Source organism: Vicia villosa, unplaced genomic scaffold (genome assembly GCF_029867415.1).
Source record: "Vicia villosa cultivar HV-30 ecotype Madison, WI unplaced genomic scaffold, Vvil1.0 ctg.003339F_1_1, whole genome shotgun sequence".
NCBI classification, from domain to species: Eukaryota; Viridiplantae; Streptophyta; class Magnoliopsida; order Fabales; family Fabaceae; genus Vicia; species Vicia villosa.
The window spans coordinates 220,253-235,430 of NW_026706183.1; the positions used below are offsets into that span (position 1 = coordinate 220,253).

Here is a 15,178-nt window from a genome sequence, read left to right on the forward strand (position 1 = left end):
GTGGCTGCAAAAGGTCTTCCTAAGATACATTTATAAACATTTTTGCAAGGAAAAACAAGGAATTGTGAATTGATTTTCCGTATTTCTTTCCCATCAACTAAAAAGACCATCAACTCCATATATCCTTAAGGAGAAGTGGGTTTCCATTGAATTCTTGAAGGTCTGAGCCTTCATACACCCATATGATGCATATGTCAAGACCCATATTTTTGAACAACTATAAGTACACAATATCACAAGAGTTGCCAATATCAATGAGGAACGAGGAGACATCAAACTGCTTAACTTGAGCTTTAATAACCAAGGGGAAAATTTAGTTAGGGATACCTCCGACCTTCTCCAAGTACTGGAACCCCAACATGGGTCAATCAGGAGTTTTTGTCGATGTGTGTGTATCCTTTCTGTGGATGGCCATCATCTTAACGATTTTCCTTTTCATAGTCCCCTTGGAGGGGAGATTTTCCTGATGTTCTCCTCTTGTAATGGTGGTGGCTTATGTGCATTTTTCCTTGATGGCCTCCTTTTGCTTCCGTTGTTGGTCCTAGAATCTAAAGTCTTCAATGGGGATTCACCTTTACACGATTTCTCCCTTCGATGGTGCCCTTCAGTTGGATACAATCGTCAGTGTTATGGACATGACTCTTATATAAGTGAAAGTACTTTAATTTATCAGTGTTTGATGTTTCCCTAACGGGGTACGAATGTCAGACTCCTCCCTTACTAAATTCGATGTTGGCGCAGACCTGGTAGATATTTTCCTAAGAAACGGTTAGAGGGGTGTACTTGTTGTACAATCCTTGCATGCTTGAGTCAGATTCATCTTGGCATCAATGAGACTCTTTCCCGTCCTAGAAACTAGATGGGACATCAACGGAAACGAGATTATCAAAATGCGTATTCAACTTCTCTTCTAAGAGCATGTAAAACTCAGCCATGGCCAACATCTCTTGGATGGTCTTCACTTTCTTCCTCCCTATCTTCGACTGGAAGGGATGGTCCATCAGGAGGCCATCCTCAAAGATCCAACACTGAATACCCTATTCGGCTCATCCGAACTCGACAAAAACTTGGGCGAATCGATTTGTGTACAATTGCAAGCTTTTCTTCTTTCCCTAGATGATCTCGCTTAGGGCAACTTCCGTCATTTGCCGCCTCTTTCTGGCTTTGAAGCGTGTAGAAAACCGCTCATAAAAATCTATCCAGGATGTAATGCTCTCGTGTGACAAGTTATTTAGTCTTGTTAGTATGATCAAGATTTAATGTAAATAATTTGCACTTAGATGCATTTTCAACACTGGAGTGATTTAGCCGGTCGTTGACGAGATGCACATGCTCGTTAGGGTATCCCTTTCTATCATATTCACTCAACTTGGGTGGATTTTCCATGGATTTTGTCACCTTGTTTACAAAAATCCTAATAGATAATAGATGCTTTAGATGCACCTTTCCCGATAGATTCTTTGCTAGAGCCGGGAAAGGAACGTAGCTGCTTCGGTCTCCCCCAAGGCTTTGGGGAGGAGTCTGTTACCTCCTGCTCTTATGTTGATCTTTCGACTTAGGAGCTTTGTCTTTCTTCTCCCTAATTGGTTCCTAGACGGAAAAATGAGTCCTTCTTGACACAACATCTTGGACAATGTTTCCGCGAAATGGAGTGTTGTGAAAGGTTATAGGTGTTGTAGCGTTTCTTCGAGTGCATGCGTACTTTGTTGTCGAGTGATGTTGTAGACATTATCCAACAGTTGTTAGCACCTTGTACTCTGAGACTTGCTTGTATCACTAACACCTTAGCTCGTTAGAACCTGGACCAAATATGGTTGCAATGGAATTGTCGTTCCAGGATTTGCGATGCCTTACAGAAAAGGTAGAGGTGGTTGATTTGCGATACCTTAGCTCGTCAGTCTATCTCGCCTTAAGTCCGTCATTTTTTAGTTAATTATAGTAATTTCAATTTTTGATAGTTTTATTTTATACATTTAATTGTAAAATATGTAAAGAAAATTAAGTAAAATTGTTTAAAAAGACGCTTTTATGAAAAATTGTTTTAAAAAATAAATGAAAAATTTGATTAAAAGGTAAAAAAAATTATTAATATACTAAAAAATTGAAAAAATAGACTGACAAGTCCGCCGCTTGTCAACCCGCCATCTTGGCAGGACGGACAAGATTTTTATGTCCATTTCACATAACGGATTTGTCCGCTCCACTCATTTTTGGATGGACTTAAAGCGGGACGGGCTTCCGTTTTACCACCCTAATTAAGATTATTTTGATGAGTAATGCTACTCTTACACCCAATTCCTACACCCAATACTTACACCAAACACTGTTCACCGTATTTATACGGTGAACAGTGTTTTAAAATAAAATAATAATATTTATAAAAAATATTTTTTATTTTTAAAATTACGGACGACACTGTTCATGTACAAACGTGCATTAACCAAGTTCAATATTGCATTAACCAAATTTTTACACTGTATTAACCAAGTTTGATGACTGCTAAAAATTATTTTTAATACCTGGATTTTGCATTAACCAACTTCATTACTATATTAACCAAGTTTTTACACTGTATTAACCAAGTTTGGTGACTGCTAAAAATTATTTTTAATACCTGGATGTTGCATTAACCAACTTTATTATTGTATTAACCAAATTTTTACACTGCATTAACCAAATTTGAATAATGTTATTCGCACACCCATGAACAGTACTTTACAGTAGTCACCAAATTTGGTTAATGCAATGTAAATTGTTGGTTAATGAAATTATAAAGTTGGTTAATGACACAAATTTAAAAAAATAAAAAATTATTTATTATTATAATGATATTTTATTGTTCATAAAATATATATTTTTATTTAAAAAACACTATTCACCGTATAAATACGGTGAATAGTGTTGGGTTTAAGTATTTGGTGTAGAAAGTGGTGTATGAATAGCGTTAATCTATTTTGATTGACATTTTACAATTGATGTACTATTTTGATCTATGTTTGCCATTAGAATCATTTTTGAGGAAATCGAATCTAGAACTGTCTTAAACATTTAAACAGCAACGCAACCCACGACCTCACCTCACCTCACTTCACTTCACTTCACTTCACTCCACTTCACTTGTCATCATCAATATCATCATCACACTCTCTCTCACTACTTGATCGCGTATTTCAATTTCAAACCCTAAAACACATTTCACATCTAACACAAATGTATTCCTGTATTCCTCAATACATTTCTCTCCATTTCCACTTCTCAACAACTTCCCCAAATTCCAAGGTATTTTTCAACTCTTTCTCTCATTCTTCCATAACTGCATCTTTCCTCACAATCTTCACTTTATATTCCTTCACAGATATTTACCTCCTGCTCTTATGTTGATCTTTCGACTTAGGAGCTTTGTCTTTCTTCTCCCTAATTGGTTCCTAGACGGAAAAATGAGTCCTTCTTGACACAACATCTTGGACAATGTTTCCGCGAAATGGAGTGTTGTGAAAGGTTATAGGTGTTGTAGCGTTTCTTCGAGTGCATGCGTACTTTGTTGTCGAGCGATGTTGTAGACATTATCCAACAGTTGTTAGCACCTTGTACTCTGAGACTTGCTTGTATCACTAACACCTTAGCTCGTTAGAACCTGGACCAAATATGGTTGCAATGGAATTGTCGTTCCAGGATTTGCGATGCCTTACAGAAAAGGTAGAGGTGGTTGATTTGCGATACCTTAGCTCGTCAGTCTATCTCGCCTTAAGTCCGTCATTTTTTAGTTAATTATAGTAATTTCAATTTTTGATAGTTTTATTTTATACATTTAATTGTAAAATATGTAAAGAAAATTAAGTAAAATTGTTTAAAAAGACGCTTTTATGAAAAATTGTTTTAAAAAATAAATGAAAAATTTGATTAAAAGGTAAAAAAAATTATTAATATACTAAAAAATTGAAAAAATAGACTGACAAGTCCGCCGCTTGGCAACCCGCCATCTTGGCAGGACGGACAAGATTTTTATGTCCATTTCACATAACGGATTTGTCTGCTCCACTCATTTTTGGATGGACTTAAAGCGGGACGGGCTTCCGTTTTACCACCCTAATTAAGATTATTTTGATGAGTAATGCTACTCTTACACCCATTTCCTACACCCAATACTTACACCAAACACTGTTCACCGTATTTATACGGTGAACAGTGTTTTAAAATAAAATAATAATATTTATAAAAAATATTTTTTATTTTTAAAATTACGGACGACACTGTTCATGTACAAACGTGCATTAACCAAGTTCAATATTGCATTAACCAAATTTTTACACTGTATTAACCAAGTTTGATGACTGCTAAAAATTATTTTTAATACCTGGATTTTGCATTAACCAACTTCATTACTATATTAACCAAGTTTTTACACTGTATTAACCAAGTTTGGTGACTGCTAAATATTATTTTTAATACCTGGATGTTGCATTAACCAACTTCATTATTGTATTAACCAAATTTTTACACTGCATTAACCAAATTTGAATAATGTTATTCGCACACCCATGAATAGTACTTTACAGTAGTCACCAAATTTGGTTAATGCAATGTAAATTGTTGGTTAATGAAATTATAAAGTTGGTTAATGACACAAATTTAAAAAAATAAAAAATTATTTATTATTATAATGATATTTTATTGTTCATAAAATATATATTTTTATTTAAAAACATTATTTACCGTATAAATACGGTGAATAGTGTTGGGTGTAAGTATTTGGTGTAGAAAGTGGTGTATGAATAGCATTAATCTATTTTGATTGATATTTTACAATTGATGTACTATTTTGATCTATGTTTGCCATTAGAATCATTTTTGAGGAAATCGAATCTAGAACTGTCTTAAACATTTAAACAGCAACGCAACCCACGACCTCACCTCTCCTCACCTCACTTCACTTCACTTCACTTCACTTCACTCCACTTCACTTGTCATCATCATCATCACACTCTCTCTCACTACTTGATCGCGTATTTCAATTTCAAACCCTAAAACACATTTCACATCTAACACAAATGTATTCCTGTATTCCTCAACACATTTCACTCCATTTCCACTTCTCAACAACTTCCCCAAATTCCAAGGTATTTTTCAACTCTTTCTCATTCTTCCATAACTGCATCTTCTCTCACAGTCTTCCCTTTATATTCCTTTACAGATATTTACTTCACGCAATTTCAAAATTCGCGCTGTATCATCAACAGAGAATCAGGCCTCTCGATACATTCCCGCTGCTCCGATTTTCCTTCCAGAAGGCCCTTGGAAGCAGGTCATTCTTCTATTACTGTAGAGTTTGTTTCAATTATTTTCTCTCTAAACTTAGCATATGTACATTGTTGTGATTTTTATTACTGTCTGAAATGTTTAATTTCGAGTTTTTCAGATTCCGGGCGGAGTTACTGCTGCGGAGGGGTTCAAAGCTGCGGGAATATATGGCGGATTGCGTGCTGCAGGAGAAAAGCCTGATCTCGCACTTGTCACATGTGATGTTGACGCCATATCTGCAGGTTAGCTTTCTCATCTCGATGATTATCACAGTTTTAGTTTTGGGTTTGGTATGCATTTTATGTAACCAGATTTCTTGCAGGGTCATTCACAACTAATGTGGTTGCTGCTGCTCCGGTTTTATACTGCAAAAGGACACTAGACATTTCAAATACTGTAAGCAAGTTCCGTGTTCCTTGATTGCACTCCAATGGCTTAATATGTCTTCCGAGATGAACTTTTGAATAATGTATTGCTTGATGATTTGCCAGCTGATACATCAATTTTATCAAATTTTCAGGCACGTGCTGTGTTAACTAATGCAGGTCAAGCAAATGCCGCTACGGTATGCCACTGAATCTCTTTTTATTTCTATGTGCATGTGGGCATTGAATAATAATCAGCGTATAGTATAGTCTACTACTGAAGTGTAGTTTTACTATAGATACTTCAGTTTGATGAATGTTATACAATACCTTAGATCATTTAACATGTTTTTGTGTCTGTGTGAGAAATTAAATAAATATTTTATTGGTTGAATCCTTTCATGTATCCAGGGAGAAGCAGGTTACCATGATACGTTAGAATGCGTTGAAAGCCTTGCAAAGGTATGCATTGATTTAGCGTGTTTAATTAATCTTCCTTACAGTGCTTGAAAGTGATTGTGCAATATTTACTAGAGATGTTCATAATTTCAGCTACTGGGAGTGAAGCCCGAAGAAATATTAGTTGAATCCACTGGTGTAATTGGTGAAAGGATAAAGAAGGTAATGCTACGTGCTTGTGTCCTTGATGATCACATTCTGTAATATTCATAAGATTTTGGACAAGCCACTTGCAAAATATTCAAACAAACTTAATTGTGTAATTACTTTTTTTCTAAAATTTATATTTGCCATTTCGCTTTCAGGGGGCACTTTTAAATTCACTTCCCTTACTAGTGAATTCACTATCTTCTTCAGATGAGGGGTAATTTCTGCATTTACGAATCAACTTCCATTTTTTATAAGTGAGATGAGATACAGACCCATTTGTTTTAGATTTTTTTAAAATCATTTTTAACCCATTTGTTTTAGATTTTTTTTAAATCATTTTTAATATAAATAACTTAGAGATTATTATTTAAAGACTTTAAAAAAAAGCATAAACCATGGTTAGAAAAGCTTTCAAGTTGAAAACAATGCATGTTAAAATAGTTTTTATTTGTTTGGTTGAATAAACATAGGTACCATAATAAGCTATGCTTTTGTTTCTTTTATATTAAAAAGGATTTTCTTTAAAAGCTAATTAAAATAGCTATCTCGTTTTCAATATAAAAATTATTCTTTTAACAAGATGATTTTTCAGACAAGCTTACACACAAACATAACTAAAATATCGAAAATGTTTTTAGAAAAATCTAAAACAAACAGGCCCACAATCATATGAAAAAAAAAAATTTGTGGTTATTCAATGATCATTTTATTCAGAGAGCTTTTTCTAAGCCTTATTTTCACCATTTTAGTTTCTTATTTATTGAAAATGTTAAGTTTCTATGAAAACTTATTTGTTCATTCTTTTCAATCTTTTCCTTATCCACTTCTTCTTTAACGCTTATTTGTTTCCATACAGGGCAGGTTCTGCAGCAGTGGCAATCACCACAACAGATCTTGTTAGCAAGAGTGTGGCAATCGAGTCTTTGGTATTGCTCGTTCCTACTTAACTTGCTGTCTTCATGTTCATACAACTAATTCATATTTATCTGGTTTATGAAGCAGACATACACAATAACACACTCTGTATGGATGGGTAGATTTAGTCATGTGGATAACTAATAAAATGCAATGTTGTCAGTTTACTTGTACGGTTCGTTGATATGAACAGTCACAACAACACAGTGATTATGTGACATATGGAAACACTAATCAACACTTGATTACTTAGAAAATTTTATCATTATGCAATGCTCCCACTTCACTTCAAGTTGTAATTGGAAGCTTTAGTTCATAGGACCTGCATAGCTCATTGATGTTTATAAAACAAAAGGCGAGGGAGGATAGTTGAATCAGTTCGCATATAAATAATCTTGATATGTACAGTAGCTTCCAAAGTTTTGGGAATTAAATAAGCATCTTATGTTTGGTTCTTATTTACATTCTATATTTCCAATTTCAAGGGGTGGGAATAAAAGTGAGATTGTCTAACTCTTATTTTTGTTCGGTATTGGTTAGGTTGGAAGAACTAAGGTCAGAGTTGGGGGAATGGCAAAAGGTTCTGGAATGATCCATCCAAATATGGCTACCATGCTTGGGGTATGTCTTACTTGATGCTTTCATTTTTCTAATATATGAATTTTCAAGTCCATTCCTTGAGCTAAGTCTATGCAAATTCCTTGAGCATAGGTAGTAACAACTGATGCCGAGGTAACTAGTGATGTTTGGAGGAAGATGGTCCAGGTTGCTGTTAATCGAAGCTTCAATCAGATAACTGTATGTGATTTTCACTCTTTTCTAGAGATTGCAAATTCTGATAGCAACAGTGGTGCTAATACAATAATTTAAATATAAATTTTTTTTTTCTCTCTGAACTAAAGTGCAAAAACATAATGTGGTAGTTTCACAATTGAAGTCATAGTTATGTCAACAGAGTATTTAGAAAACTTGTGCAAAGTGATGCCATGTTCTCTTCATCAAAAAGATTTTGCTCATTATATTTTAGATGATGATTGATTCTTACATTGATTTTGCATCATCTTGCTTCAGGTAGATGGAGATACAAGTACTAATGATACTGTTATTGCTTTGGCTAGTGGGTTGTCTGGGCTAAGCCGCATTTCTTCTCTAGACAGTGATGAGGCAATTCAACTTCAGGCATGCCTAGATGCGGTAAGCTTGACCTTGTATAATAATGTAAAACTATAAAAGAAAGTACTGTGATGTACTGGCGGTACTGGCTGTAGTGCCGCATTTCTTTAGTACTATATTCTTTTTGGGTTGAATAATGTAAAACTAGAATTGGCAGCATTTTGAATGTTATAGTTGAATATGATGATATCTTTTCACGCATAACTCTTCCTTTCCTTGCAACGAAGTAATAAAAGATGCTTGAGATTTCCTTTTTGTCATCCTCTCTATCCTTAGATCTTGTGCTGTGATTTCCTTGAGATGTGAAATTTATCGTCCAGAAGTGCTCTTCTTTCAATAAATGTGGAATTTTGACTTGTCCTTTCCAGGTAATGCAAGGTCTTGCCAAATCTATAGCTTGGGATGGAGAGGGAGCAACATGCCTCATTGAGGTTTGTTCTTTTGCATTGAGGATTGCTGTACTATAACATTGATTGGTGCTATTGTGTTCTTTTATACTTGCAATAGTAATCCTCCACACTCCTTGGCATGAATCATGACTGAAATATCTAGAAGAGAACTAGATATTGTTCTCATCATGCACTTCTATCAAACGTTCCTCATCTATTCAGATTTTTCTTAAGTAATAATCGATATAAATACTGGGTTGAATTGCATATGTTAAATCAAATTAATTTTCAATAATATATAGCTCATCTTTCCCCCTCTTTTATTTTTATTTTTTCTCCATCCCTCAACTTCAATTCATTTGCATTTTAACTGTTTTTGTTATCATTCTCTTGATGTGATAGAAAAATCATTGCAGACAAATCCCATTGACAGTCATATTATGTGTATACCTCTCCTATTAGGTTGCTGTCTAGCTGGGTTTTGAAGTTTTGTTAATGTTAATTAGTGAAAGTGTGGGCCCAGTTCTGCTTTATATTGTATTTTATAACCAACTTCCATCTTCTCTTTGTAGGTCATTGTGACTGGTGCAAATAGTGAGGCTGAAGCTGCAAAAGTTGCTCGTTCAGTTGCATCATCTTCACTTGTAAAGGCATGATAGTTAAACTGAAGAATTTTTTTGATTTGAATGTGACTAAGTTCTATCTTCTAACATAATGATCATCATCAGGCTGCAATATATGGTAGAGACCCCAATTGGGGACGTATTGCCGCAGCAGCTGGCTACTCGGGGGTTTCTTTCAACCAAAACGTACTTAGGGTGAAACTGGGGGATATTTTACTAATGGATGGTGGGGAGCCACAATCATTTGACCGGTAAGAGTTTACTGTTTTGGGTTATTTTCCTTGCATCTGTTAAACTAGTAAATCTTCATTTTTTCTAATGTTTTTTTGTTTTTATCTACTCCTAATTTTTCTTACTAAATCTTTAACAAGCCTAGACACTAACAAAATACTTATCTTAAACCCGATGCTGTGGAAGGGTGTCACTTTACCATTACTAGCACCTATCTTATTAATAAAGCATTTAGGAAACTGTTTAGTTTATTTGACTTATAGCATTTTCATTAGAGATCAAAGAATCAATACTGTAGAGTGTAGAAATGAGAATAAAAAATACGAGGGCAAGATAAATTGCATTAAGGAAAGTGTTTTAAGATAAATTGCATCAACTGTTTTATCAAATTATTGGTCGTTACGTAATTCAAGTCTCATATCCACAGAGCTTAGATTCTACCCATGCTTGCTCCTGTATGTGCGCTCGAGAATATAACTTGTAACATGCTTTTCAGTTCATCCCTAATGTTATTGTTCATTTATTTATATTATAAAATTTGTGACTGTTGCAGGGGAGCAGCTAGTAGTTATATGAGAAAGGCTGGGGAGACTCACGGTACAGTTAGAATTCAGATATCTGTTGGTAAGTCTAACACACTTCATTGGTTTTTTCCCCTTTTGGAGATTGTCTAGAGTTTATAAGCCTTAAAATTATTTGTTTACCTGTATTTGATATAGCATCTGTTTTCCTACTAACAGGCAATGGACCAGGACATGGACAAGCATGGGGCTGTGATTTAAGCTACGATTATGTCAAAATAAATGCAGAGTACACATCATAGCCAAATGATTGGCTCGTTCTGGCATAATAATTGATTGTGCACTATTTTATTTTTCCGTTAATTAAGAAAACCATAATTATGTAAGTTGTACTGAAATCAGTTCATAAAGAGATTAGCTGGAATTAATAAAAAGTTCGCGACTGCATTGTTTTCTACTGAAGCATCAATTTCGTATCCAACTCTTTCCGTTTGTATTGTGCACTGCACATAAGCAATTTGAAAGCATGTTGCTACTTGCTTGCATATGTAAGTATCAAATTTATTCCCGGACAGCAGACATCAAATAAAAGATTTAAATATCAGATCTGTGAGCTAAAGATTTAAGTGTCAAACACTGTTCACTATTAGAAATGATATACTATTATCAAACCAAAGTTGCCACACATTATTCAACCCAAAAAGAATATAGTACTACAAGCTGCTTTTCCGCAGGATATTGCATTGTATGACCTGCATGATTGTAGCACTAAACAATTTTTAACCGTGAAATTATAAACTCTTCTTCACACAACCTAATAGGAAACTAATTATTTATGCAATCATGATATAGAATACAAATTATTTATTTATGCACTCTTGATATAGGAGACAAAATCAAGGATGTTACTAAGCGCTTCGCCAACATGACAAGGCTTTGCTGTAGCAGGTATTTTTGAGTTGCTAATTTCATGGCATGAATCATTGTCAACAACATCGAGATTATTTAATTCCTTTGAAGCATCAAATCCTTTGCCACAAGATTCTGGCCAGCTATAGCTGTAGTGCTGCTTCTTATCTTTGCCGCTACCCCCTTTAGAATAGTTGACCTTCTGACCTTTCTTTACATATTTCTTTTCACTCTTCTTGACCCTAGATTTAGGGTGTTTCTTGACTCTCACAGTATGTGACGATAACGTTGGTATTGGATCATACACATCAGGGGCCCACTTAACAGACAATTTCATTTCAGACCCCCCATGTTTTTCACGGCTACCCTTCATTGCAGATACAAGTTTTAGAGATGCCTGTGGTGTAATACAGAAAAAACAAAAACCAATAAACAAAGGATAGTAAAACAAAAGAAAAATACCTATAAATTATGTCTGATCAAAAGTACATGTCTAACCCAACAGTTAAATGCACGTCAAAATATGTACTAACGCAACAAAACTACTTCCCAACCATCTTGGAGGGGTTTTCTCCATTTTTACTCATTAAAATCAAAACAATCTTTAACTTGCATACTAGAACTAGCTCGGATTCATTAAAATCAAAACAATCATTAACTTGCATACTCACTAGCTCGGATTTTATTAGGAACACAATAACAACAAATTCTAGCGTTTAAAAAACTTACTGGCTGAGAAGCCTTGCAGGAGTAACTCTGTTGCGGAGATTGGTTAGAAGGTGATTTTGCCAGTGGTGTATCAGCCTCCTCATCATCAGAAGAGCTTGAAGGTAACACGGTATCAGGATAAGGAAATGTTGAATACTCCTTCAAGCTCGTCAATTTTAGCGTGGTTTCTTCTTGTTCAAAACCATCACATTCACCCTCCTCCCCAACATGACAATCGCCAATATCATCCTCGTCAGATACATGTTCTAACTTCTGATCATTTTGCATTTGTACGGACGTAGCAAAAGTACTTCCAAGTTTACTTATGATAACATCATCCACAGCATTAACAAGAGAGTGGATGTCCATCAAATGTATAGGACCACTCTGCAACACAAACCACAAATCGACAAAACAAAATATGAGATGAATAATAAAAACATCAACAAGTAACAAATAAAAAAATCCACACATAGGTATGTTGCTCGCGCTTTATGACTGGAAGGAGGAAACAGTATCATATCAGTCTTTTACATGAATCAACATATAATGATAATCAAAGTGCTAACAAAAGAAACTGATCAGCATAATTGCATTGGTAAAGGAAGCCAACTCAAAGAGTTCACGATGAGGAGTAATTTAAAAGGTCACAATGCATGATTCTAATAACTGTAAAACTATAGTTTAATAACTACTAAACAATATTCACCAAAAAAGCTACACTGTAAGGCATAATAAAATAATGAAAATCACCTTAGACGACGATGTGTGTAGATTCAATTCAGATAGCAAAACAGCAACAAGCAACAGCAAGCTTTCACGGTCTTTGAAGTAAAAGCAATACCAAAACTTTATTCTCCCAACGAATTTCCTCAAAACCACGCACGATCGAAGAAAGCACGAATCAAAACGAACAAAACCAAAAGAAATACTCCGAAAAAGAGATAGAAAAACTCGAGAAAACGAATTGCAGAAAAAAAAAAAGCGTAGGGTTAACTAAGATTACCACGCCTATCACTTTTTGAAAGATGCTTAAGACGATGAAAAGAAGATCCACCGTGAAACAGAACCAAATGACGTAAAAAGAAGAGTCCAACGGGCACCGAATACATCATTTCTCGCTCGTCGAAACCCTAATTACAACAAAAGAAGCCAGAGAAGAAAAATCTACAAGCCTTTGTTCGATCGGAACCGATCGAAGATCGAAGAACATACGAAATAGATCTGAGATGATTGAAAGTGAAGAAATCGAATCGGTGATCGATTTATTATGATTGAGTTAAAAGAGAATTAATCCATATGAATTTTGATTTTCTGGTCTTCGATGCTGGTATTCAGCAAGCGAAGTTGGATTAAGAGAAACGCGTTGAAAAGCGATCTGTTCTGAAAGGGGAAAATTGTATTTATATATGGAGATGGAGGGAATGGGAAACTTCGCTGGATGGGTAAGAACGAATTTGGATCGTACACGTTTCTGTTTTCATGGTAAATCTGTTTCACCGGAAATCGTTATAATAACATGTGTTAAAAATTAATTTAATTGATATTTCATCAATTTTACAGTCATAATTGTTAAATTTTAATGAGTTTGGCTTCTTCTTTTTTTTAAATCATAATAAAAATATCTTTGATTATGTAAAAAATTTATACTCTTCAATTAATTTTTTAAAATAAATTTAAAAAATATTAGTTGAAATTGAAATGCACAATTATTCTTTTTATACCGTTATTTAATCATAAATGTTGAATATTATAAAAGATTGCATTTTATTTTAACCACTTATAAAATAAGAGAAATCTATGATGATGATGATGAATTGGTAATGCAAATATTTTTATATTGACAATATATAATTATTAATTTCATATAGCTAACTTAAAGATTAAAGTTATTATTCAATTATGTCATATAACTAATTTAAAAATATCAGTTTAATTTAATAGAATACATAAAATAGTGATAGGTTGACAAAGTAAAATTATTACGGTATATATTTTCTAAATAATTAAATAATTGTATAGACTATTTTTTTTATTACTTTAATGTGTATTTTCAAAAACACAAGTTTTATATTTTTTTTTCATATTAATTACTACATTAATTTTTCTAATTCCTCAATTATTTTAAATTTGCAATAAATTTACTATTAGTTCACATCTTAAACGAAAAAAAAAAAAAAACCCTTAATAGCTTGTTACAGACGTAATTGGAGATTAAAATAAATTAAATTGCATTACGTTTAAAAGCAATATTAGTTGTTTTGGTAACAAATTCAATCGGGAAATAGGATATCACAATCCACTCTTTGATTCTTTTAGATTTTCTTAGGTACTCGGCGAAATTCAAATTATGTGTATTTACGAAAGTAGTTTAAAATTGTAAAAAATGTTCCGTAAATATATTTATGAAATAAATTGTGAAATTTTCATAATAATTTAGTCAAGAGAAAATTCCGTAGATATACCTACGAAATAATTGAAAAATTTTTATAATAATTTAGTTAAGAAAAAATTTTGTAGATACACCTACAAAACAAATCATCGTTGAATAATTTCATAGATACACTCCAAAAACAGAATATTTTACATAATAGAATAAAGAGATTTCCTTAAGAAAAATGCTAAAGAGGATAATATTGTTTTATTCTCTTGAAAATATAGGCAAGCGTGAAAAGGTTTTCAAAATAGGATTTATATTTATAAGAAATAGAAAAATATACCTTTCCATTTTTTTTAAAGAAAAATAAGGTTGTTCTCTACGTGCAACGAATGCACCAAAACACAATTTTACAAGAAGATTGAGAATATATATTTTATATGAATTTTGTACCAGAGGTTTTATCTTTGTCCAATAATTAAATATTTGTTTGAAGTTCATTAGTTTGATTATTAATTTATAAATTAATTTTTGCAATATTAGAAGGAGAGAATAAGCAGCTTAAAATGTGAATCAGAAATTTAAATGAACAATTTCAAATAAAATATTATTATATTATTTTGATCCTCAAAGTTCAAAATATAATTCATTTATAAAATTTACGAAATAAATTATCAGCGGTTAATACACCACCCAAAGTGAATTTTACTATTGGACAATCTAATATTTCAAATGAGATGTAGTCGCGCTTGAAGCGTAGTAGGAAAATCGGTTCCAATGTTAAAAGTTCTCTAGCAAGAAAAGAAACTAAAGTTAAAGATGACTCAAGTGAAGATTTGAAAATTCTAATAGCACTTTGACATGATTTATTTTTCAGTTCCAGAAGAACTAATCAAGTATTTGAATATGAAATAAATAGATCTCGATAAATTATGTCTTAAATTAAATGTGATGAAATCGAAATTAAGATAATCAAAATAAAGTCAATATTGACAATGTCATTGTATATAATATAGCGCTAAAGATGATAAATGATAACGAGGATCATGAATAAGAGTTT

General features: G+C 33.3%; 2 protein-coding genes across 2 annotated transcripts; one reads left to right on the forward strand and one right to left on the reverse strand.

Moving 5' to 3' along the window:
- Window positions 1-4,843: 4,843 nt before the first annotated feature.
- Window positions 4,844-10,586, forward strand: LOC131640862 (arginine biosynthesis bifunctional protein ArgJ, chloroplastic). The gene is made up of 17 exons (XM_058911239.1): window positions 4,844-5,117; window positions 5,192-5,302; window positions 5,417-5,540; window positions 5,621-5,694; window positions 5,819-5,863; window positions 6,075-6,125; window positions 6,216-6,284; window positions 6,428-6,486; window positions 7,129-7,198; window positions 7,728-7,808; window positions 7,899-7,985; window positions 8,259-8,381; window positions 8,729-8,791; window positions 9,322-9,399; window positions 9,478-9,623; window positions 10,157-10,227; window positions 10,344-10,586. The coding sequence occupies exons 1-17, from the start codon at window positions 5,049-5,051 to the stop codon at window positions 10,424-10,426; spliced, it is 1,404 nt and encodes a 467-aa protein (XP_058767222.1). The 5' UTR covers window positions 4,844-5,048; the 3' UTR covers window positions 10,427-10,586.
- Window positions 10,587-10,768: 182 nt separating this feature from the next.
- On the reverse strand, window positions 10,769-13,126 carry LOC131640863 (uncharacterized). The gene is made up of 3 exons (XM_058911240.1): window positions 12,495-13,126; window positions 11,763-12,128; window positions 10,769-11,430 (listed from the first exon to the last, which is right to left on the reverse strand). Exons 2-3 carry the CDS (start codon window positions 12,108-12,110, stop codon window positions 10,993-10,995), a joined length of 786 nt encoding a protein of 261 aa, XP_058767223.1. The 5' UTR covers window positions 12,111-12,128; window positions 12,495-13,126; the 3' UTR covers window positions 10,769-10,992.
- Between the last annotated feature and the right edge of the window lie 2,052 nt (window positions 13,127-15,178).

Coding starts and splice junctions, on each gene's coding strand:
- LOC131640863 (XM_058911240.1), bottom strand. CDS start 12,110: ATGGACATCCACTCTCTTGTTAATGCTGTGGATGATGTTATCATAAGT. Junction 11,431..11,762: donor CCTGCAAGGCTTCTCAGCCA/GTAAGTTTTTTA, acceptor ATTACACCACAG/GCATCTCTAAAACTTGTATC.
- LOC131640862 (XM_058911239.1), top strand. CDS start 5,049: ATGTATTCCTGTATTCCTCAACACATTTCACTCCATTTCCACTTCTCA. Junction 7,809..7,898: donor ATATGGCTACCATGCTTGGG/GTATGTCTTACT, acceptor CCTTGAGCATAG/GTAGTAACAACTGATGCCGA. Junction 7,986..8,258: donor GAAGCTTCAATCAGATAACT/GTATGTGATTTT, acceptor ATCTTGCTTCAG/GTAGATGGAGATACAAGTAC.